Here is a 26,871-nt window from a genome sequence, read left to right on the forward strand (position 1 = left end):
AGTCCCCATTTGAAGTATCCCGTATATAACACTCACGTGACTATTAATATAATCTATCAAACACGTTATTGTTGTAGCATCATTGTGTAAGGATGATGATTTGTTTAGTTTATGTGCAAATATCTTAGAAAAATGGTGTTTGTACTTCGAGGCCAGATATGTACTAGACCTAGCTCAGCAGGTAGAGATGCAAGAAAACTTATTCCCCTAGTGTATGCTCGAAATGGATGCAGTTGCTGTGCTTGAAGCGGTTCAGACGTACTGCAGAGCAACGTCTTTTCTAGTAATCAGTCATGCATACATAGCGTATATATATATATATATATATATATGTATGTATGTATGTATGTATGTATGTATGTATGTATGTATGTATGTATGTATGTATGTATGTATGTATATATATATATATATATATATATATATATATATATATATATATATATAGAACAGAGATTTTTGTCACAGAATAACAATCGCCCCGGTGATGTTTACCATCCCAACTTTCTGTTTGGACGTTCTGCCTATTTTGATCTTACCATCCGTAACACAGTCCAATCGAAATTTGTTGCCAACAGTGCAAATTCTGCTGGTTCAGCTGCAGCAGCAGGTGAACTTGAAAAAGATCTCAAGTACGAAGAAGCAGTCGCTGACAGTGGAGCCTTGTTCTTCCCACTAGCAATGGAAACGTATGGTTGTTGGATTCCTGCTAGTCTGGATACTATTAAAACTATTGCGTCTAAAACAGTAACTGCAACTAGTATTCCTTTTACACAAGCGTATTCTAATTTAATACAGCAAGTGTCTGTTAACTTGTGGAAATTTAATGCTCGCATGATACACAGTCGATTAATGTTAGATGCTGATGTAATTGCTTGGGATTTGCCGGTTTTGTCTGTTAATAGTTTGTTATAAATAATATTATTCCTACATGTATACAGACCGTCGCAAAAGTATAAAGCCACTCCCTGCACGCGACTATACCTGAAGTTTGAATGGCCACAAAATTATTGTAAAAGCTTTGGCAAAAATAATTTCAACTGTAATGTACTGCAAATTTTCTATTCTAAACTACAGAGAAGGACTCTTCCTATTGGGTTTGCTTATTATGACAGAATTTTGAATTTTAAAGTGCGCGCTACTTTCACCACAAAACAAGCACGTGAATAGCTCAACAAAACATTTTTGTTATTCAATTTTGCCATTTGCTGAAAGAGATCTACGCATGCTTTACCCCAAATCTACTTGGAATACAAACTTCTTTCAGCTTTTCTTTAGAAAACGAAAACCACTATGACGTCATTAAGGAGACTATTTGTCATTTTTGTCAATAAGAAAACCCATTGAAACATCAACTGAATAATGTCTAGAAAACTAAATGTTGTAAAAAATCTACTAAATTCTTTAGATTGTACACAAAATTTCTAAAAGTGTAACTTCCGGTTTGAAATGGTTGTGGTTGAAATGTTGCAAAATGACGTTGATGGCGCGAAATCTTTGATTGTCTAGTCGGTGTTTGAGCTCACAGAGTTGCCAAATTGCGGATTCCTGTAGCTGAGTGACCAATCTTTCGTTAGAGGAAATTGAGGAAAAGTCGGACAGCTGGTGTGAGTTTGGGGATGCCCCGAGATCGGCAGCTCAGTCCACGACGTTGCGGTAAAATCGAAGCCTTGTAAGGATGTGGTCTGGGTGAGCGTAACATCGCCAAAACCGTCGGTGCTTCACGTGGATCGGTGAAAAACTGTTCAAAAAGACTAGAGACCGGAGCAATAAGCTGTAAGAAAAGATCTCGTCGGCCGAGAAAAACATGTGACAGAGATGACCGCTATCTGGAGGAGACAGCAAAGAGAAATCGCCGTTTGACATCACGCCAGCTGAAACGAGAGTTCGAGGAGAGCACGGGACAAACTATTTCCAGATCTTTAGTTTGTCGTCGACTTGCGGAGAGAGAAATGCACGCCCGTCGCCCTCGCAAGAAGCCGGTAGACGACCAAAACATCGTCGTCTTCAGCCAATGGTTTCGCGACAATGACGTCACTGTTTTGGATTGTCCTCCGTGTTTGCCTGACGCCAACCCAATTGAGAACCTTTGGCGAATCTTGAAGGTAGCGGCAACCGCTGGTCACCCTCGCGAAGAGTGGGCGGTAGTGCAGGCGACAATGCGTTCATTTCTCTAGAGGGAGTGCACGCGCTTGTAGAGTGTTCCGCAACGAGTTGAATAAATCTGGAAAGCAAGCGGAGGAAACACAAAGTATTAAAGCAAAGAGTCTACATCAAAGAAACTTTTCATAAAAAACTGGCTTTTTAAAAGCCAAAAAGCAGTCTAGAAAGGTCATTCTGCTAGACTGTGCAGATGCCCACGCAAACGCCGTTTGCATTTTGCTTCGTAACGCAATGACTTTTGAAGTTTTCCCAAATAAAATTTGTCACGTTCTTGTTCTGTTTTTACTTTATCACATGGTTGTTTGTTAAACGCTCTATCTAGGTACTAATCGGTAAATCAGCATGGAAAACTTCCGGTATAGTCACGTGCAGGGAGTGGCTTTATACTTTCGCGACGGTCTGTATATATATATATATATATATATATATATATATATATATATATATATATATATATATATATATGTATGTATGTATGTATATATATGTGTATATATATATATATATATATATATATATATATATATATATATATATATATATATACAGACTTGGACAAAATTATAGGGACACCCGCTGTGGGTATGTAGTAACACAATAATTAGGTCACAATTTACCAACTATCAATATTGTTAAGAACTTAATAGTTACCGCGTTGATTGTTAGGTTTCTTGAGAATACCGTAGACCCTAAATTGTTTTCTTTACGCTTCGCATTGCGGAAAACAAGACTTAAAAGTGTATGACGTCATGACTACGTAAGCGTCGTAAGTTAGACTCTCTCTGATTTTGTTTAGTGGCTTTTAAAAAAGCCGGTTTTAATAACGCGAAGGAAAATTGAAGCCCTTCACCAGTTCCTCAGTACCGAGTGTTCCCGCCTCTCGCCCTCCTGATTGCGTCCAGACGTCGCGGAACACTTTCTGCCAAGTTCCGGACACGCGCGGCTGGAATCTGCTGCCACGCCTCTTGTAGAGCATTCCAGAGCTCAGCTGCAGTTCTCGGTTTTCAACGGTTGGCAGCATACATATATACCCATGTCTCGAATGCCTAATGATAGAATTCTCAAACAACTCCTTTTTGCTCAACTGGAACAGGGCCATCGTCATCAAGGTGGTCCTAAATTACGTTATAAAGATTCTTTCAAGGCTAATATAAAATCTTGTGGAATTGACTTCCTGCATTTTGAGAAAATATCCAGAGATAGAACAAACTGGAGATCTCTCTGCCATTCATCACTCCAACAGTTGAAGAAAATCGTATTAGACATCTTCAAGCTCAACGTCAGAAAGGGAAAGAACAAATTGTTCTTACCAACAAGTCATTTGTTTGCCAATCTTGTGGCAAGGAATGCCGTTCAAAAGCAGGTGTTAAATCCCACCAGAGACACAGAGGACACTAAAGAGAGTCATCACTTTTATCAGTGGACATGCCATCATATATATATATATATATATATATATATATATATATATATATATATATATATATACTAGGATCCATGGCCCGTTCTTCGTACGGGCAAGATACTGTAGTGTAAAGATAGGTCTGTGGACACGTCACGTGCAATCTTTGTTGCGAGGTCCCGGATATGCTGAATAAATTCGAATCTTGCTCTTCGCGCTTGTTTCGATAGAAATCGACACACTCCCCGTGTAGCGCTTGCTGCAGAAAACGTGTAGGTTGGATTCGGTGCAAATGCGATCAGAATTTGGAGAGAAACGCAAGCGATAGAAGAGTAGGTTTCGTCGGCAAGAGATGTTCGATTGCTCGAAGCTTTGCGAAGGACGGCGATGCATAGGGTCTACACGGGACTGGTGCGGGCGTGTGTTCGAATGAACTGCAATGTGTAGCGTTTGCGTCGTCGAGAAATTTTACGCGTGGGTCGATCCCTCGAGAGGGGACCCGGTGCATTATTTTTTTATTTTTTACGCAAACCTTCCTCTGTGCGTGCCGAGTGTGCGTGCCGATTTCGGTTGCAAACGGACAAAAGACGTGGCCGCCAAACGCGAACATACACACACACACACACACACACACACACACAGACAGACACACACAGACAGACAATTTAAGCTTTATATATATATATATTATATATATATATATATATATATATATATATATATATATATCTGATATAGACTCCTGAACACACTTCCATTAGCGCGTCATAGTATTTAATTGTCCTGTGTGTTATGTCGATAACCTAAAAAATGTCACTGTTTGCACACTGTTGTAAATCATTTCATCTAGCAACAAACATTCTATACAACACCAATGCTGCTTCACAGGCATGTGCATGGCAATTAACAGAACGTTATAATAGAAAATATTTATCCGCAGAATATCAATCAAAGCACTTCTGAAAATGTTGCAATTATTTTACTTGATGTCTATTTAGTGCACCAGCTGTTTCACTGTCCATTGTCTTACAGCAACAGGACCTTGATTGTCGAGCTTCACATAGAAGTAGGTATTGAAGCTCCTGACTTTTCTTCCCTAAAACAGAGTTGTAGTCTGTAACGAGCAATTAGTTATGAAAATGATAATACCTTGCGGCAAGCATCGGTCTCTCATAAACATAATACTGCATTGATGAGCTGTCAATACTAATACATTACCAATATGTATCATTTCACTAGCTCGTTTACAACAACTGACATTGTCATTGAGCCATTTGTTTGGCTGAAGCTTTGCTAAGTCGCGTACTGTAATCTCACTTGGAAAGTTTGAATCAGACAGTTGCCTGTCACCGGCTATTTTGTCTAGTGCAGTAGCCATCTGTAAATTGCACATTACCAATCAATGCACATAGTAATGACCAATTGCAGTATCATCTAGAGAGAACAATTTAATCTACTTCTTTCTGCTCTTGACTGATATGGAAAATGGCTGCAGTCTTTTCATTTTTGGTGGAATGTCTGGCATATTTCACATACAGTATATGTTAAGTTCAGATAAATTGTTAAAATTATATACCGGTAGCACAGTGTAGTTCAACAACATCTTTCTCACACTTCCTGCTCTTACCTGGAATACCTAAAGACAGCAACTGCATGTCAAAGTACAGCTTGCATATCCTTGTTTATAATATGTCAAAATGTTTTACAGATGTACAGCCACTAAGAAATTGATCAACAGCAAGTGAATAAATTTAATTAACGTGGACTAATATAACGTAGATAATGAGTAAATAAAGATGTATTTACCAGAGTGTATATTTCTTAGGTCTTCCCTGCAGGTTGTTGCTATGATTTTAGTGACATTTATTTGTAATCCTAGAAATGAAAAGGCTGATGTAAAACAAGTCAACTCCGAGAGTTGTGAAAACTGCTGTGGTACCTGGTGAGACAGGATCTGTTCTTACATAATCATGGTCACCGCACTTGGTAGTACATGGTGAAATGAAAAGCCTCATGTAAGAAATGTCAACTGCTGAAGCTGCAACAGCGGCTGTGCATACCTAGTGGGACAGTCTCTGTTCTTACATAATCATGGTCACCGTACCTGGTAGTGCCCTGTGAAAAAAATTCAAAAGGCTCATGTAAAAACAAGTAAACTGCTGAATCTGCAACAACTGCTGAGACACTTGGTTGGACAGTATCTGTTCTTGCATAATCATGGTCACTGTAAGGCCTTGCGCAGCAGAATCAGCTAATCAGAAGGAGTGAAATAGGTAGATCACAGGACAGTTAAGCTCTCTAATGTCATACATACCATTGCTTGCTATATCTAGACTAAGAAAATAATTTTCGGCACAGTGGCCAAGAAGCAGTGGAACATCATTAGAAGCAACATTGCCATTGGGTTCTACTATAACAGTAAAATGGTCGTTTGCACCATCTGCACTGCTGACTATTAGAATATTATGAGACAGCACTGTTGTTAATGCCATCACAACAAGGTGGGTTTCTCATTCGCCATCCTTCTCCAATTCTCCAGTTCTCAAATTGGAAAGGTTGAAAAGCATGTATGTACAGATATATGTGTGTGTGTGTGTGTGTGTGTGTGTGTGTGTGTGTGTGTGTGTGTGTGTGTGTGTGTGTGTGTGTGTGTGTATGTATGTATGTATGTATAATACATGTATACACAAGCTATATATGTGTCTGTATATATATATATATATATATATATATATATATATATATTTGTATAATACATGTATGCACAAGTCAAAAATATTTACAAACCTTGCTGATTAGAACATTTCCTATATAACTCAGAAGACTCTGTGGTATCTTTCTCAACTCTTAGACAGTCATTCAACAAAGCAATGATTATTGTTTTGCATGTCAGAAAGGACACTGTACAGTGATCATGGCAGTAAACACACATAAAATTATGTAGGCTGTCGTTTTGCTTTTGTGTATACCATTTCTCAAGATAAAGAAAATTATTATCATTGTAGAAAAAGAAATTACTCGATTTTACTGTTCACTTCTATGAACTTTCTGTATGATATCCATGGCATGTATAATGATTGTCAGACAGAGAGACCGTCAACTGTTTGACTCAGTCGTACTTAGGGATCTTTTGGGTCCTAGTTCTCAGACAAACAGACAATTAGCATACACAGACAGACAGACAGACAGACAACAAACATATGTATTAAACAAGCATACACAGAACGACAGACAGACAAACAGACAGACACACAGACAGACAGATAAACCGACACACAGACAGAAAATTGCATGTCTGGTTAGATTTTTTGACCGAACTGAACTTCCAGCACAGCAAAGAACCGACTCATCGATACCTCGACAACGACAACAGACCAGACATGTTGTTATTGATTCCCAAACTGGCCACGACACAGAACTAGACATTTCTCTATCCGATCCTTGGTGCAGACTTGCTAGCATTGACTGCTGGCACCGAAGGTATTGCGGCCTCAAGGAAGGAGAAGAGAAAAGAGGTTAAATACAACCAAGATCCTTTTCCAAGACGCATCAAACCATCTTTTGTTCCCTTGGTTCTTGAACATTTTGGTCGCTGGGGGACACAAGCCTCCAACTATCTGAACAAGCTGGCCGAGTCGTTGAGAGATGATGAGGGAAAGAAAAACAAGGCCTAATTCAAGACCACATGGAGATCTCTCATTTCTATTCAACTGCAGAGAAACCTTGCTAAAGTTTTAGCAGACAAGTTATATAGCATTTACAGAATGAACACTACAGTTGCAAATTATTAAATCATTTTATGTGTAGGGCCTAAGGGCCTTTTTGTTTTTGACAGAGAGAGAGAGAGAGAGAGAGAGACAGACAGACAGACAGACAGACAGACAGACAGACAGACAGACAGCTTTTTCCTGTGTACTGTAGCACCTAAAACATTATGTCATTGCCTAGCACTCTTTGTATGATAGATGAATGTTTGAAAATATATGTGACAGACAGACAGACAGACAGACAGACAGACAGACAGACAGACAAACAGACAGACAGACAGACAGACAGACAGACATACAAACATGTCGATTCACATGTAGACTGACAAACCAATAAATTGCACATATGTCTACCGCCTGTCGTACATTTTCGCGGGCATTGTGCTATCTGTAGAGCTTCTAGTCGCGATATCAGTCCATCTTCCACGCAGTCAGCGTGAAAACAAACTTTTTGCAGCCTCTTCGTGGCTTTCATGTCACAAGACCCACAAAACGTACCCAATGCGTATACATACGCGCCAAATACCAACTTTCCTCAGTGGCATTTCAGTTTTTGAGCCGTCTATGGTGTGAATTACACCAGAATGTGTAGCTGTGTCCGCACGTCTGGAATTGCAAGAAGCGATTGATATAAATGCCCGTTTATCGGTATATTAGAGACGCGAGATAATTTATTGCGGCCTTTGTGCTAAAGCGCGGTACAATTTGTACACTATTGGTATTAGTACGGCCGAGAACGGCGGACTGATATCAACGCGCCGCTACCGGTGTAGCAGCGGATGTGAACTATGATATAGTGTTGCCCTACCCATCTTCTAGCGCGTGCAATGTTTTCCACCCATTAGCGCGCGTTAGGCCGGACCAGTCACTTTTTGCTTTCTACGCCCCTGAACCTCTTTCTGTTCTTTTTCGTGACTCTGCCGTGTCACTTTGTGTGATGATGTAACATTGAGGCTTGACAGACGTCAAACGCGGGTACAAACGTGCGTACGTAATCTAGGATGCGTGTTCTGTGGAGTATGCAATTACCAAATGGTTTGGTTTGTACCTCCTAAATACTTCTTAGAAAGTGCGTCGTTTAGGGAATGTCTGACGTGAAGAGAAAGTCTCTAGACAAATCTGGTGGTACTGAGAGGTAAGTGCGTACTCTAGAGAACACGCATCCTATATTACGTATACGCACGTTTGTACCCGCGTTTGACGTCTGTCAAGTCTCAATGTTACATCATCACTCAAAATGACGCGGCAGAGTCACGAAAGAGATCAGAAAGAGGTTGTTCAAAACTGCAAAACTCGCAGAACACACAAGAGCCGAGTCCTAATGAGACCTTATCTGATTCGATCCATCGCTATGCGCACCGGTAAAAGTTCGAAACAAAAAATTGTCGCTTTGGCTCTAGACTCACGCGGTTAACAAACGCCAATGCATCAAAAGCGAACCAATTGTCGCGGGGTAGGTGATGACGTCGCTAGTGCCACGCCCTACAAAAAGGTCTATTAGCCTTGCCCCAGACGCAGTGTGGATTGCAGTCCCGGATGCGTTGCTACCACTACGAGGTATCTAACTAACATAATCTACATTTTACTATCATTTTAGGCACGAATCACCAACTAAGCTTCTGCATGCGTCAGGTAGCCCTAGTCTAAACACTAACAATTAAATGCAGAATATTTCCTTTATCTAGTCCATGAAATCTTTGCCTAATCGTCTGATTACTTTGACTACTTTCTAGCGCAGTATATCGTGCGATATGGTGCGTGTCCGGATAGAGCACCTATCTAAGTGCTCTAGAACAGTATTGATAATTTTTAGTTAATTGACTAACTAATAATGTAATAACGGTCTGTATAGATTGCCAAAAACATATTGTGTCTAATAGTTGTTTTATAGGTTAAAGGTGTTTGCACAGTTTACAGCAGAAAATAGTATTATTCATTTTCAGATTTCTTAATTAATACGCATATTTTCTTATCATCTGATCAATATCATAAATATGCATGCTTGGTGGAAATTATGAGCAGTTGAAAATTGAATTTGTTGTTCACGTTTCTAAAAGAGGATGTTGCAGTTGTGCCTGGTTGAATTAAGTATGCACCTTTTTTGTATCGAACAACGCTGCATTCAATGATGAGGGTTATGCTAACATATCTCGTCAGCTAATCTACATCTATTAAACCTATAAATCCATCAAAGCGCACGGCTACACAGGAAGCAAAGACAAGATTTGATTAAGGTGGCTTACTATCATAGAAAGTAGAAGGTTGAATTGGATAATCAGTTTATATTGCAACCTCTGAATGGGAAGTCTATGGGTAATGAGAGTATGCATGTGTCATTAGATGCAACTGTATGTGCCTTTTTGAATACAGCAGTGTCATAGGCCTATTTCATTAAATTTCGCTTTAGAGAATCTATCAGATGTGAAGCTAAAAAATGGAAATTTTCTATAACAAGGAAATGGTCTTGTAGGATTGGAACCGACTTGAGAGTAATGTTGATAATACAGTTGTATGTATTTGCTAATGTTTCACGATTGCATGCATGTTCTTGTTTGCAGAATTTTCCTATTCAGATAAATTGATCCGATTGCGGAGTGTTTATTTGTATGGTAAATATTCTATATTTAATATTGGTACAGTGATTGAATGTTGTAATCTGTATGGCAACAGCATGCTGTTAATCAATCATTGTGATTACCATACAACTTCAGGCAGGTACTTTACTTTTAGTTTAGTTTATTAGAGTAGGTTTAAGATTTCAGAATAGTACGTAGCGGAAACAGTGTATAATATAATCCTACGTCATAACGGTTTTAGTAAAGCGGTACATGTGCTGTCGAAATATTCTATAGCACCTTCATTATTCTCATGTTTTGTAGCCATATCATATACACTAGGCCTCACATAACAGGTCTGGATGAGCGTTTACAGGTTAAATTCATACTTATCGTCTTCTAGATATCTAAGGTCTTTGCTATCTATGCATGCAGCTAATCATCTGTTTCCCCTTCTACAAGCCTAGCTTTAAATTGAAATCTGTTGACCGGAAATCCGACGTTTTACGGTTTCTTTCGGTGCTAATTCTATCAACAGCGGAGTTATAATTATTGCGATCCCAGTGTCAAAAGTGAACGCGAATAGAGAGTACAGTGCATTACTTGCGATTTCAGCTATTGTTGTCTTATATTTGAATTACATGAAGTTTCATGACAAGTAGCATTAGCACTTCCCAATCACGTTACAATCACAAAACAGACCTGTTCTGTCAAAATTCGGTTACAAGCTATAGTACGTACCGTAGTAGAGTAGATACTGACAATTTACTTTTAAAAGATACATTCTGAACAAACTTATGAGCACGAACATACAAATCAGTGCCATGACAATCTAAAAATTCTAGCGGGTTTATGTGCAATTGGTTTCAGGAACAATCACTGTTTGGTCTTGGAGCCCGTCAGGGCGTACATGACCATTGCCATGTATGCCTTAGTGATCCAAGTCTTCAACCTATAACAGAATAGAGTTCTCCCAACCATATGAACAGAGAGTCTCATAAACGTGACCATGCATGCACATAACCTCTTGCAAGTCTTCCAACTCATCCAAAGAGGCATCTCTTAATATTTCTTCTATCCACAACTGCAATGGACTTCTGTTTTCTGCAGTGTGTCTGGAGTAGCCATTACAAAAAAAGTTGTAGTGACCTATCTATTATAGAAGTGTATATGTAATGTAAACAGAATGAATCCACATCATTTGCAGGATCTATTAGATTCATTATCTCCATATTGCGAAAAAGAAAGTAGAATAAAAAAGTACAATCTTTACATAAGTCTCTCCAAATTTTTTTGATTGTGGACGCTTGAACCAGTTATCATACTTCGTCTTCCAGTGCTTCGACATTGTAGCATATAGAGAGAAACCTCTACATTTTTACCATCTTTGTCTGATCTCACTCTTGAGGGCACACCATAACGTGCACCTGCTTCTATAAAACAGTGGATGCTCGATTGTTAGTTGAGCTCTTGCAATACACTGGCAGTCTGCTAAAGCTATCAATGCCTGTATTACAAATCGATATCTATGAAGTGCATAAAACAATAAACAAGCACCACAAAAATATCACAAATGGTACACTAGATGTAAAATCTGTATGATACATCTAAATGATTTACCTTATGAGCTTGTGATTTCCGTCAATGTGCCAGAGAGCATTTGGTCCACCAACCCTATACACTCTTTTGGGTATAGATCTAGCCCACCTCTCAGCCATTCCTGCTGGATCAACACGTGCCACAGACAAGGTTACTCTGTGTTGCTGAACACTGTAGCCCCCTGAGCGCAAGTGTCCCTGTACTAAGCGATATTCATCGTCAGGGAAATCATATTTCACTTCTTTGACTAGCCTGTTCAACTCCGCATCAGAGATTCAGCTGAATTCTGGCATATTTGTATGTCCCATTCTCGCAGTCTTCTTTGAATCGTGCTTCTAGACACATCAAAAAGATCACATATGTCGGTAGCGGCAAACTCGTAGTCAAGTGAAAGGACCAATTTATGTTTTCCAATGCCAAGCCTCGGTCTTCCTCTTTCACCACATTCTAACGCCTCCTCTGTATACCCATGTTGCTTTTCTTCAGACAAGTGCGAAACCACCACAATGATCTCAGTCAAGGCAATTACAGAAATGGTTAGAGGGCTCACATTTTCTTCTCATGCTTAAACTATACATACATGGTGTCTGTACAGCTTTTCCCCAGCAATCTTCCCAGTGATCGTGTTGTTGCTGCCTTTCCCCAAACACTGGCAGGTCGCAAAATCTTCTCAGAAACACGCGTACAAGTTGCAAAAAGACGTCCATTTTAGTCGTACGTCTCGTCTAGCCATGGAGTCACGGAAGTCAAAAAGGAGGAGGGGCTGTGCATGCTCATGTTGCATTTGTGTGCGCACACACAAACACACACAGGTACACACACACACACACACACACTCACACACACACACACGCACGCACGCACACACACACACACACACATTTGTATGTATGTATCATCATGATACATTCATGATGCCTTGTGTTCACGGAATCACCGCTCTTCCGTCACAGTCGTGACGTCACCATTTGTTTGAGTGATTTCAAGCCTTGGTTCCAAATCTTTGCTTGCTTGGTGCCCAAAACCATAAACCATACATTCTCTAGTGCTACCTGTGGTACCATAGCACAAGTTCGCTACTCCTGATGTAGTTCGATGGCTGCTTGAGCAGGAAAACTGTATGGGTTGAACAAACCGAAACCTCAGCATGCAATCACAAACCACTGCGCGTCTCGTTCTTTCCATACGAAATCATGGCAGCATTGTTAGTCTTGTCCAATTATCGTTACAAAGATACTTCTGCAAACTCGTGAACGGTACAGTAAGTCAAATTGGATTTTGATATTAATATAAACTAGACACATCTGGCATATTATGCATGTCTAGATGGATCTGTGGCTTCCAGATATTAGAGTTTAATACATTAGTATACTTCCTTGTACTAACTAATTAGCACATCCGTGTACACTGAACACTGCAAACTACATTTCTGCAAAACATTGGGTCAAGACGTACCGTTCAACAATATCTTTGACTGTCAGCGCCTCGACAGCGCATGATGAGTAGTGACGTTCATAGCAAGACTAATGCATGTGTAGATGCTAAATGGAGGAAAGGAGCTAGAAGACAGCAAACGCACGACCTCTTCGAGAATGCATTAGCTTTTATCGATCATTAATTTAGATTAGATCGGTTGTGATGGGTTTCAAATCCCGGAACTTCTATACTTGTAGTTACGCATTTTCGATTCTATAACTGCTCAAATGGGCAAAAGCATTCGCGCCACTTGCATGTCTAGACAACTTATTAGCAAATAGTTTCAATGTTTGACTCTCTCTAGTTAAGCAATGGTTACAGACGTTTTTTAGTTTGGCAGCATAATATTCCATACTGTGTGGTAACTATGGATGTCCACAACCCTCTACAGTAGAAATGCAGAATTTAGTAGCCTCTGCCTCCCAGGCCCGTGTAGCGCCGATTCAAAATCGTCTCGAATCGGCGCTACACAAGTCTGGGAGGCCGAGGCTACCAGTTTAGTCAGTCTAAACGGGTCTGAGTTTAGTGTGTCACTGCACGCACAGTTCGTGCATGAGAGAGGAAATGCGAACGTTTTGTAAAACCTTATTCGAACAACTTCCTTGTCAGGATGTACCACATCACTTTACAGTATAGAAGTCTAATTTTTCCGGCTTGTAATCGCGTAAGGGTTTTCCTTGCCGGTCTCCAAGTAATTACATAATCTAGATTTCAACACATTAGTAAAGTTGCAGGGCAGTAAGCAGGATTCTAAGGTGGGTGATGTGTGTCATAATTCCGTCGGCTGGGCTGCACTAACTCGTCGGCTGGGCTGAGATATCATCTTACCACAACAAATTTGCATCTCAGCCCAGCGGACGACAGAGCGTAAACTGTCTCATAATATCTTATCAGATATAGCCATCATAAGATGATGTAATTACCCGGAGACCGGCAAGGAAAACTCTTACGCCATTACAAGCCGGATAAATTAGGCTTCTATACGGTAAAGTGATGCAGCTCATCCTGACAAGGAAGTTGTTCGAATAAGATTTCACAAAAATGCTCGCATTTTTTGTCACACACGATCTGTGCGTGCAGTGACACACTAAACTCAGAGCTGTATAGACTGGCTGAACTCGTAGCCTCGACCTCCCAGACTTGTGTAGCGCCGATTCAAGACGATTTTGAATCGGCGCTACACGGGCCTGGGAGGCCGAGGCTACTAAACTCGTAATTTCTATTTTAGAGGGTTGTGGACATCCACAGTATGAAATATTGTGCAGCCAAACTTAAAAACGTCTGTAAGCATTGCTTAATTGGGGAGAGTCAAACATTGAGACTATTTGTTAATTGGTTGTCTAGACATGCTAGTGGCGCGACTGCTTTTGGCCATTTTGGGCGGTTATAGAATCGAAAATGCGTAACCACAAGCATAGGAGTTTAGGAATGCGAAACCCATTACAACCGATCTAATCTTAATTAATGATTGATAAAGATCGAGTTATTGCAGTCTCGAAGAGGTAGTGCGTGTGCTGCCTTCTAGCTCTTTACTTCCATCTAGCATCTACACATGCATTAGTCTCGCTACATGAACGTCAGTACTCATCATGCGCTGTCGAGGCGACGATAGTCAGAGATATTGTTGAACGGTACGTCTTGATCTAATGTTTATGCAGAAATGTAGTTTATATTGTTCAGGGCACTCGGATGTGCTAGTTAGTACAAGGAAGTATACTAATGTATTAAACCCTAATATCTAAAAGACACCAATCCATCTAGGCGTGCATAATATGCCAGATGTGTCTGGTTTATATTAATATCAAAATCCAATTTGACTTACTGTACCGTTCACGAGTTTGTAGAAATGTCTTTGTGACGATAATTAAACTAGACTAACAATGCTGTCATGATTTCATATGGAAAGAACAAGACGCGCAGTGGTTTGTGACTGCATGCTGAGGTTTCTGTTTTGTTCAACCCTTACAGTTTTCCTGCTCAAGCAGCCATCGAACTACATCAGGAGTAGCGAACTGGTGCTCTGGTACCACAGGCGGCACAAGAGACAGTATGGTCTATGGTTTTGGGCACCAAGCAAGCAAAGATTTGGAACTAAGGCTCAAACAAATGGTGACGTCACGACTGTGACGAAAGAGCGGGATTCCGTAAACACAAGGCATCATAAATGTATCATGATGATACATACATACAAATGCGTGTGTGTGTGTGTGTGTGTGTGTGTGTGTGTGTGTGTGTGTGTGTGTGTGTGTGTGTGTGTGTGTGTGTGTCCCTGTGTGTGTCCCTGTGTGTTTTGTGTGTGTGTGTGTGTGTGTGTGTGTGTGTGTGTGTGTGTGTGTGTGTGTGTGTGTGTGTCCCTGTGTGTGTCCCTGTGTGTTTTGTGTACTATATGTATATGTATCTATAAATGTATAAATGTATGTACCTATATACTATGTAGGTAGGTTGGTAGGTACATTAACCAGTCTCGTGCAGGTATGCCCACGTAGACGTTTCGTTTCCGTTGGGCACCAGGATGCTTTCCCGGTGCCACATCAAGTCACCAGCCTTGTCACAACTTGGCTACCGGTGCTACAACACTAATGTACATACAGCTGTTACTAAAATTGGACGATTCTTCGTGAATTAATTTACAGGTGAAGCTGCATGCGTACAGTACACTGATTGAAGCCAGTAAAGCAATCACGGAAAAATTATGCGAGAAGTCGTCCTCTTCTACGTATAGCTTTCAGCCATTTGTTTGTACACGTTCCAACTTATTTGACCTCGCTTTTGTCAGTTTTCTAATTCCGTTCCCTGGAAACATCTGGAAACTAAGGGATAATTCGATGTCAATCAAGGTGCCATCACCTGACATGTACTGACGACGGTTCTAGGTTCTCACTTAGAATTACAAAGCAGCAGTGTATTTGAAGTTAATGTATAACGTGCGTACCGTGATATACAAAAATTTAATTATTTTCTGACCAGATTGAGCAGTTGAGGGTACAAATTACTTCCCAACCATAGAGTGTAAATTAGTAGTATTTGTGGTTCGTACGTACGTACGCTCATCCTACATGCTGACCTAACGACTCAAAAAATATTTGTAGAAAGGTAATGACATTGGCGCTGAGATCTCTCTTGCTGAAGTGACAGGACAATCTGTATAATAGCTTTTATTGATATATACACAGATGTGCTGGGTAATGCAATTACAGTGTATGCACAAATGATCTAATGACATATCTGTCAGTCTGACGCCTAGTACCTTTTAACGGTTTGTTTTCATACCGTTCCACCTTGTTCTGATCACTTGTCAACACACTTGACAGAGTACACACTGTGTGCACACCGCAAGAATGTGTCCTTGAAGAGGTTTCTTTGTCAGCATATATACTGAGCATCAGGCTGGCGTTTTCAGTCAACCTGCCAGCTCTGAAGTTGCAAGACCTTTCCTGTTCAAGTGAAGCTACATCGACTATGTATAGAGCGACTGTCGTCGTATTGCTGTTGGTCAGCATATCTGTCCAAGCCGAGGATTCTGCAGGTAAAAAGTTACATCTAACGTCGCAGTACGTCTTGCTGCCGGCGTCTAGAAGCTCCAATGCATTATTTGCTTCACAATTCATATGTTACAGGAAGCGAGCTTGACAGATTAAATAGCGACATCGGAAACGAGTTTGAAACAGTGAGAAAGATCGAAGAAGATCGGAAACATGCAGAGACCGAGTCAGACGACGATGACGACGATGATGCGCACACAGACGACGTTCAACGTCTCAACTCCACTGAGCGAGATATGCTAGAAAAGGCAATTAGAAACCTAACAGAAGAACTCGAAATGCTCGAAGATCAAATCAATACGACTCGACCACGGAACTCGCGATCAGCTGAACAATCGGAAACGGAGAATCTCGAAAAGAGAAAGTTGGAGATAAGACTGGGCTTGAACGTTCTAACAGCAATCAAAATCGTCGATGATGAAATTGTCAACAAAGAGCTGGGGTTGACTGCAGAGACCAGACGGAAACGATCTTTGGAACGCAAGTCGTTGCTGGCGGCTATCGACGAGGAGCTAGAGACCGGAAGCAAAGTGTTAGGAATTAAGAAAGACACGGAAGTACCACAGCACAGTCGCACTAAACGAGGTAAAGTCGATGTTTCTTTTTAGATGAATTGGTGTGTGTGTGTGTGTGTGTGTGTGTGTGTGTGTGTGTGTGTTTGTGTGTGTGTGTGTGCTATCCGGCAAGTCTTAATTGGTTAATTGCATTCTTAAGCCACTCTACAACAACTGGCTAAGCAGACCTGCTCACTTAGCCGCGATTTTGTGACATCAAGATACAAGAAGGCAAAACGTCTTGGTAAAACGATTCAGGTTTCAAAAGGGGGCAAGATTGGCGTCTTCCTGACGGCTTCCGCAAACATTGCACACACCTACGGACCTCAAGGCGAATTTGGTTGCACAGCCACCTCCTGTACGGGTTGGTCGACTAACATTGGCGTTTCTGTAACAACGACGGAGGGCTACTATGAAAACTTCGACGACGTCGACGGAAAGTCTCTAATTAAAATGTGGTCAGTATCAATTTTACTCAGAACGTGGACATATGGTTCTATCTATGAACAGCCAGGAGGTAAAAAGATAGGTTATTTGACTAGAACAAGTCGGGGATTGATGTTGCTGCCCGTATCGTATGCCGAAATGAAATGCATCAGCATGGTTAAGCCACCCTGCAGTCGTAAGTCACCAAATATTAGTACTTTACGCATAGATATCAAACAGAAATTTCTCATTTTAGCCGTCACAATGTCTTACACAGAAAAGTATTATGTTTCCTGTGGATGGAGCCGCTGCGCCAGATACAGGTTCAATGTCGTTGTAGCGTATGTGTGTATCACACTGAGCTCTTACTTGCATTTTTTTGTCCCTAGGAAAAGTTACAGGTACGAGTACCCGTGCTGAAGAGGAGAATTTTACGACGGTTGGATAGCAGAGACAATCGCTGAAGCTTAGGGTATATTAGCTGCTTGACACAGAATAGTTGCAAATTTGCTGTGATTGTTTGACGTAATGCTATTGCTGCTGCTGCTGCTGCTGCTACTGCTGCTGTTTTTGTGTTATGTTGTAGCTGAAGGCAAAATACATGTTTCAAAATGTAATGAAAATCTTTTGTCGATTATCAAAATTGAGACCCCCATCAAGAAACGGCTGTCTGCTGTAGTTTGCAATGCATGTGTTCCTTAGACTCTGTACTGTATTTAGCAGCACGTTGTTTTAACCTTCACTGTTTCACAGATGTTAGAATCTGTTCCACAGATATTATTATGTCTCTAAGAGAAATAGAAGTCTAGAAACCAGTGAACTTTGTCACGTGACTGATTAAATAAATTATAGTATTTCAAAACGGGGTTGCCTCGGAAAACTCTCTCAACAATACAGGTAAGTCTGAGATCAGCGTTTGAGGTTTGACCAATAACGCGCAACTCTTAGCTAAAAAAGACAAGTACACACAGAGACTGTTGGGTCAACGGAGTTTGCGCATCCTTCTAGCACTTAGAAAGAAGACTGCTTCAAGAAGGAGCTTCAACTTCTTTAAAGTTTGAACTCAGAAACTAAAGAGCAAGTTACTAGAGATATACCAACTATTTTCGTGTGGTGGGAAGCTATCTAGAGATGCTGGCCGGAAGTGCATCACCACATCTGCCGAAGGAAGACTCTTGAGAAGCCAGCGAGAGGAGAGGAGAGGAGAGGAGAGGAGAGGAGAGGAGAGAGAGAGAGAGAGAGAGAGAGTTCAATATCAATAAATTTTATATTGAACTAAGTGTTAAAATAATATATAAATAGTACACTTAAATAAGCAAAGTGCAACAAATGTAATACACAGAACTTGTACGCATTACTGCCTGTTAGTAAATCTACTAAAGCCTAGACTAACTAAAAGAAAGAGGTATGTATACATTCTCGCTGCTCAATTCTATTGTTTTGTAGCATTCTTCGATCGCTTTTCCAGCAATATACAACTCCTTGGTAGTCTAGAATAGCCAGACCCTCCCCTTTCCACTTCCCGGACAGTTTCGCCTGATTGACTCCTCCTTCTAAGTCAACATTGTGACCAAGAGATGTATGAAGGAGCCGGATAGAGAGAGGGGCTGGTACATAGACATTGATATCCGAATATCACATAATCAGTAATATAATTAATTAATTTAGGGTACTGTACATGTATGGTTACACACAACAGGCGCGCCCACCAATGTTCAGAATGCTGAGATTTGATGCCAAATGCGGGTAGGCGGGAAAAGGGTCCCAAATACGAGAGTCTCCCGCTCAATGCGGGAGAGTTAGCAGCTTTGCAAAAGCCGAGTCCTAATTACGATTGCAGCTAATTGGAGACAGCAATCCACACTGCGAGGCTAATGTGTAAATAGTGGATGACGAAATGCGTTTGCGCAAATATGTTGCCTCGGATTACGCGCACTTTTGATTAATAGCGTGCGCTAGGCTATTATATTACTGAATCCATGCAACCATGTTATTATGTTCATATTAATTTAATTAATGACTTCCAGGGTAGAAAGACAAAGTATCCAAACTTAGATACAGTATCGACACTAAAACAGAGAGTCTGTAGCAACGTTATCTAAGAAAGGATGAGGACAATTTATGTGCAGAAATATCTTAGCTAGACCGTACCCACATCGAAACCAGATATAAATGTAACTTGCAGGTATAGAAGCAAGGAGTAATTACTCTCTTGTATGCTCGAAATGGATGCACATGCTGCAGGCCAAGGTGTCGTGCATGGATGGCGTCTCTAGGCCATTGACGTGCTTTTGCTAAAGCCCCTCAATTCTGTCTCCTAGTTACACGATCGGTCGTATTACCCTTGAACCGTGACGTCAACTCAAGAAGGTTGCATCTGTTTTCTAATAAATAACGATGGTTTCCCTTCATCAACGTACTGCAAGGCGATGCAGACATAGAAGGTAGAGAAGGCGAGACATTGGTCTATATAAATACTAGCTAGGCTAAACTTTTTATTATAAGACAGCAGTAGCACGTACTTTGTTATTGGACGTTTTTGTCCACAAGAACATACAGACATATGCAATTTGCACAACTACCGGTACCTATAGGGCTGTCAAGAAAGTGGCAGCAAACTTTTGTGCTTGTTTAGCTGCCAAAATGTAAGGATATTTTTATTAGAAATCTTTCTTTTTATCGTCCTTGTAAAGATCGCATGTTGTCGCAATTGTAAACTCTATGCAGTCTCGTATAGAACAGCCTCTGGTACTGCAAGACATCTCTTCCGGTCCCGGATGTTGGTCATGATCAACTTGAGCCGTCTTTATATAGACGCCAGAGCCGCAGTTTTTTACCTGTTTGTTGCGTGCTGAAGTACCAATAATTTCTGCACTAGGGCTAATGTCTTGACCGAAGTTAACTAATGAATTTTTATGACACGCTGAAAAGAACAGAGTAGGCAAAACCTCCATCCTGCTTACTCCCCTGCAACTGTACGAATGTGATAATTTTAGATTATGTATTTACCAGCGAGGAAAACCCCTAAGCGATTGCAAGCCGGATAAATTAGGCTTCTATGGTATCGTGATGCGGCACATCGTGACAAGGAAAAGTTGTTTGAATATACCGTGTATAGACAGCTCTGGCTAAACTTAGAGCCGTATAGCTCTGGCTAAATCGTAGCCTCAGCCTCTCAGACCTGTGTAGCGCCTTTGAATTGGCGCTACACTGGCCTGGGAGATCGAGACTACCAAACTTCTGCATTTCTACTGTAGATGGTCCATAGTTACCACAAAGTATGAAATATTATGCTGCCAAACTAAAAACGTCTGTAATCATTGCCTCTATAAAGTTAACATTGAAACTACAGTAGTCCCTCGCTTGAACGACCACACCTTTGTACGCTAAAAAATGGTCGTTCAAACGAGGTGGTCGCTCATGAGAAATAGGCGTGGTGAAAACCCCGTACATGCATGTATTCTCTTTATTAAGACAAAGTCCGCAGACAATATCGTTACAAGAAAAATGAAGTAATCTTAGTCTGCTTAGCTTTAAGTCGCTTTGCAACGAGAATCCTGTCAACAACTGATTGACTTTTGCATACTAGATCTAGCAAACCATTCCCACACGACAACATCAAGTTCGTCAAACGGAGAACGCCTAGGCTTTGTGTACTTCCTTTGAGAGTTACCTCCTTCGGCCCATTGTTTGAGTAAGCTCTCTTTTTCCTTGATAATGTTCTGAATCTGGGTTTTACCAACTTTTAGCTCCGTAGCGACAGCCCGGCACGACCTCCCTCCTTCAACTCGGCGAAGAACATCTAATCTTTCTTTAAGGGTGAGAACCCTACGTTGTTTATCCTTAGGCATCGAGGCGTCGGCTTTGGCAGCTGCAAACGACAATCGCGTGCAAGAGGCTAACGCACGTTACTTAAGGTCGCAAAATACCCCGGTCGCTGGTCGCACTACCGAGGTGGTCGCTCACAAGAGGTAAATCTGTGCTACAGTGGGTCCGTGCTCCAAAATTTGGTCGCTCAAGAGAGGTGGTCGCTTGCGAGAGGGGTCGCTCAAGCGAGGGACTACTGTATTTGCTAATGGGTTGTCTAGACATGCAAGTGGCGCCATTGCTTTTGCCAATTTTTGGCGGTTATATGATCGAAAATGCGTAACCACAAACATCGGAGTTCCGGAATGCGAAACCCATCACAACCGATCTAATCTTAATGATTGATAAAGAGTTATTGTGGTCGTGCGTTTGCTGCATTCTAGCTCTTTTCCTCATTTAGCATCTCTATACACATGCATTAGTCTCGCTATGAACGTCAGTACTCATCATGCGCTGTCGAGGCGCTTACAGTCAGAGATGTTGTTGAACGATACGTCTTGACACAACGTTTATGCAGAAATGTAGTTTGTGGTGTTCAGTGCACACGGATGAGCTAAGTAGTTAAGTATACTAATGTACTAAACCCTAATATCTGGAAGACACGGTTCCGTCTAGGCATGCAGAATATGCCAGATGTGTCTAGTTTATACTAGTAGTATCAAAATCCGATTTGTACGTACTGTATCGTTCTTAAGTTTCTAGAATTGTCTTTGGGACGATAATTGGACTAGAATAACATTGCTGCCATTATTTTGCATGCAAAGGACCAGACGCGCAGTGGTTTGTGATTGCATGCTGAGGTTTCTGTTTGGTCCAACCCTCACAGTTTTCCTGCTCAAGCAGCCATCGAACTACAGCAGGAGTCGCCAACTGGTGCTATGGTACCACAGGTAGCACCACAAACTGTATTGTCTATGGTTTTGGGCACGAAGCAAGCAACGATTTGAAACCAAGGCTTGAAATCACTCAAACAGATGGAGACGTCACGACTGCGACGAAGAGCGGTGATTCCGTGAAGACAAGGCAGCATGAATGTGTCTTGGTAATACATACATACAAATGTTTGTGTGTGTGTGTGTGTGTGTGTGTGTGTGTGTGTGTGTGTGTGTGTGTGTGTGTGTGTGTGTGTGTGTGTGTGTGTGTGTGTACTAGACGACAAGTCTTAATCGTTCACTTGCATTCCTAAGCCACTCTACAACAACTGGCTCAGCAGACCTGCTCACTTAGCCGCAATTTTGTGACATCAAGATACAAAAAGGCGAGAAGTCTTGGTAAAACCATTCAGGTGTCGAAAAGTGGCAAGATTGGCGTCTTCCTGACGGCTTCCGCAAACATTGCACACACCGACGGACCTCGAGGAGAATTTCGTTGCGCAGCCACCGCGTGTACGGGTTGGTCGACTAACATTGGCGTTCTAACAACGACGGAGGGCCACTATGAAAACTTGGACGACGTCGACGGAAAGTCTCTCATTAAAATGTGGTCAACAGAATATTTTGGTATCACGTGGACATACGGTTCTATCTATGAAAAGCCAGGAGCTAGCAATATAGGAGATTTGACTAGAACAAGTTGGAGACGGAAGTGGCTGCTCGTATCGTAAGCCGCAATGAACGACGACTGCATCAAGGTTAATTAAGTCACTCTGTAGTCGTAAGTCAACAAATATTAGTACTTTACGTATAGATGTCAAAAAGATTTCTTATTTTAGACGTCACAAGGTCTTACACAGGAAAGTATTATTATTCCTGTGGCTGGTGGAAATGGAGCCGTTGCACCAGATACAGGTTGAAAGTTTTCTGTCGTTGTAGCGTACATGTGTATCATACTGAGCTCCTGCTTGCATTGTCGATTCGTAGAAAAATTAATTACCATTACCCGTGCTGAAGAGAAGAATATTACGACAGTTGGATAGCAGAGACAACCGCTGAAGCTTATGGGATATTATCTGCTTGACATGAATTAATTGCAAATTTGCTGTGATTGGTTGACGTAATGCTATTGTTGATGCTGCCGCTGCTGCTGCTGTTTTTGTGTTATCGTTTTAGCTTAAGGCAAAATACGTGTTTCAAAATGTAATGAAAATATTCTGTCAATTATCAAAGATGAGGCCCCCATCGAGACGCGACTGTCTGCTGTAGTTTGCAATGCATGTAAACCTCAAACTCTGTACTGTACTTAGCAGCACGTTGTTTCGACATTTACTGCTCCACAAGTGTTAGAATCTGTTCCACAGATAATATTATATCTTTAAGAGAAATAGAAGTCTAGAAACCAGTCAACTTTGTCACGTGACTGATTAAATGAATTATGTTATTTCGAGTCGGAGTTGCCTCGGAAACACTCTCTCAACGATACAGGTAAGTCTGAGATTAGCGTTTGAGGTTTGACCAATATCGCGCGACTCTTAGCTAGAAAGGACAATTACACACCGAGACTGTTAGACTCGCCCAGACGCAGTGTGGATTGCAGCCCCGGATGCGCCTCATCACCACAAGGTTGGTATGGTACCGCCCCTTGCGGTTAGCGTTAATCATGTCCCTAGGGACATAATTAGTGTTAGTTACAAGTGTACTTTGTCGGTGTAGTTGATTGCAGGAAACGGCTTTCGTGTGAGATCTTCGCTAACTAGAGTGCAGTGCGTAGGCAGCAGTACAATGCATTGCAGTAGAGGCATATGACACATTGCAGCTTTAACTGAGATCTTGTGTACGCGTTCAGGGACGTATGGTGCACTGCAAGTGCCATTTCTGATCTCCCATTTCACCGCTACGCTCTCAAGAGTAGCTGCAATCTCCTAATAAAGCTTGACAGCGGCCTAAAATCGCAATCTCGACAAGTACAGAGGCTAGAACAACGTAAAAGTCCAATCGAAAGATCAGTTCCTAGCTAATAGTATTAGTATCACAAGCGCTGAAGAATTTGTTTACATACTTACTCCCGCCCAGAAAGGCGGTACCATACCAGAAGTAGTGGTGATTGCAGCGCATCCGGAGCTGCAATTCACACTGCGTCTGGGGCGAGGCTAAGAGACTATTGGGTCAAAGAAGTTTGCGCATTCTTCTAGCACTTCAAAGTAGACTGCTTTGAGGAGATTCAACTGCTTCAAAATTTGAACTCAGAAACTAAAGAGCAAGTTATTAGAAATATAACAACTATTTCTGTTAACCGGGAAGTTATGTAAAGATTCTTGCCAGAAGTGCATCACCACATCTGCCGAAAGAAGACTCTTGAGAAGCGAGAGCAAGAGAGCGAGAGCTAGAGAGAGAGAGTGAGCTATAGACTAGTTATGCTTGTTGAAACACCAACATGTGTTTTCCTTGAATTCAGTTGCCGGAAGTAGCTTTCTGCTGTAGAAGAGAAGCGGAAGCATTCTGAAGTCGTCACGAGTAAGTGTTGATGATACTTGGGCCAATCGATCTGCCGTCTAATCTCTCGCAGCAAACACTTGGAACGATAGAGAATCAGTCACGAGCTGGCACTAGAGCAATAAACAGTACTAATTCAAGGTCCGGTGTTCAAGCCAACCTTGGCATGTGTTATTCAAAAGTAAGAATGCAATTGTTCTAGAAAGTCTGATGTATCGTTTATGTGACATCACATTTTATCAATAGCAGTATATACAATCTCTACTTAAGATCAATGACTGAGCAGTTTACTGCTCTCTGTGCATACTTCTGCTCGCTCACTTGCTGAGGTTTATCGGAAAAAGAAAGTGTTCATGAAGATGGGAGAAATAGAAACGGAAGAAGGAAGCATTAATTGACGTCAATTGTATCAAAGGTGATGTACAATATTGAGTGCTGCATGAGTCTAGTTGTTGGGATGTTCATTTCTTGTTTCCTGGTCTTCTTGGCTAACAGGTTGCATGCAGGCATAAAAATTATGTAAGGAATTAACAGGTTACATAATTAACTATTGCAGTCAGACGCTAAGGCGTAGACGTAAGAGCCAAGAGGCCACACTCATTCAATAATTTTTCTGCTTCAATTCATTACCTTCATATGCATTGTGGAGCATAATTGCGTTGTACAAAGTGGTCTACAATGTCAGTTTAGCACATGCAAACTTCAAGACACTTATAGCTAGAGTAAGAACCTCTCTTAACACCTTATGACAAGCAGCCAAAGTACCTGGTATTTTAGAGTGCTCTTTTGGCTCTAATCAAGATCTCCGAGAATTGCGGAACCGTCGCCACCTGCTAATTCACTTTACAAAACTTCATATTGAACCAAACCACCAAATGTCTAGCCAACTGTCTGCTAAGTCTGGCTAGATATGAAGGTGAACAGGCCTCACAATATGGCTCTATTAGGTGCAAACTTATTGTTGGCTGATGTGGCAAATAGAAATGCGGGCCCTTCGCCAATTCACTGCACAATGAAGTGCACTAAAGTATGATAACGCCTAGTTTCTTATTGCATGACTCCTTATAACAAGTAGGGTAACGCTGCCCGATAAGTATGGATATGGCAATTTAGCATGGTAATGCGTCAATTCCGGTGTAGCGGCGGATGTCGCACAGTAGTCCCAATCTTGTAGCTTGACATTTGACACGAAAGGATCAAATCTGTTAGCATGGCAAGCCATTCTTGTAAGAATGAGCGTTTGAAAGTGAAAACACGCAAACGCATACACAAACAAACAAACACACACACACACACACACACACACACACACACACATGCAATCCAGTCCACACACACACACACACACACACACACACACACACACACACACACACACACACACACACACACACACACAAACACACACACACACACACACACACACACACACACACACACACACACACATCGTTTTACCTCGTGATTTCATTTCGTTGTCTCATCGTCTCGTAGTTTAACGCTTCGTCTGTGTGAAATAGGACGACGAGATGAAAGTATAAGACAGTATTAGATATGAAAATGTACGGTGACGCCATGAGATGAGACAAGGAGAAGAACGCTGTTTGCTTTTAGTTTTGTTTGTTTGTGAGTGCGTGTATGTGTGCGTGCGTGATCGTTCAAGCGCACGAACCAGTGTACACGATGTACCAACCTCAATGGGTGCACGCCCTAAATGTTTATCAACTGTATAATATGATTTGTTGAAGAGAGAGTCTCAAATTTTCTTCACCGAGTCTTATGCAATGTATATGCTTCAATTTGCCCAACGTAATTTGACACATCCTGTATTTCATGACAACTACTGCAAGACTACCACTGAAAACTGATTTCCTACTTTTGACATTGTAGAGTAGATGGTATCCCACATCTTTGTACTATGGCTATAGAGAAATGCTCTTGGAGTCTCATCTCTAGATTATCGCACCTATATCTATACAGAACGTCTGATGCTTTGTATCCGCAGTGTGTGTTGTTCCACGTTGTCATGCAGTATTGCTGGTAAATCCTCGGGTTCTGTACAGTATATGAGCACAGAATGCCTAAGACTACATTTCCAATCTTTAAATCTGCTGCTTCTAAGTCTACACTATACGAGGCAGAGAAAATATTT

At 41.3% G+C, this 26,871-nt stretch overlaps 1 protein-coding gene and 1 long non-coding RNA gene across 2 annotated transcripts; both read left to right on the top strand.

Annotated features, from left to right (window-relative positions):
* Positions 1-16,397: 16,397 nt before the first annotated feature.
* LOC134181623 (uncharacterized) lies at positions 16,398-18,075 on the top strand. The gene is made up of 5 exons (XM_062648891.1): positions 16,398-16,488; positions 16,580-17,089; positions 17,219-17,680; positions 17,741-17,807; positions 17,874-18,075. The coding sequence occupies exons 1-5, from the start codon at positions 16,422-16,424 to the stop codon at positions 17,902-17,904; spliced, it is 1,137 nt and encodes a 378-aa protein (XP_062504875.1). The 5' UTR covers positions 16,398-16,421; the 3' UTR covers positions 17,905-18,075.
* Positions 18,076-24,451: 6,376 nt separating this feature from the next.
* On the top strand, positions 24,452-26,349 carry LOC134181675 (uncharacterized). The gene is made up of 4 exons (XR_009970199.1): positions 24,452-24,622; positions 24,682-24,900; positions 24,966-25,134; positions 26,240-26,349. It is a non-coding gene; the product is annotated as an uncharacterized LOC134181675 (long non-coding RNA).
* The last annotated feature ends 522 nt before the right edge of the window (positions 26,350-26,871 follow it).

Source organism: Corticium candelabrum, chromosome 6, assembly GCF_963422355.1.
Source record: "Corticium candelabrum chromosome 6, ooCorCand1.1, whole genome shotgun sequence".
Classification (NCBI taxonomy): Eukaryota; Metazoa; Porifera; class Homoscleromorpha; order Homosclerophorida; family Plakinidae; genus Corticium; species Corticium candelabrum.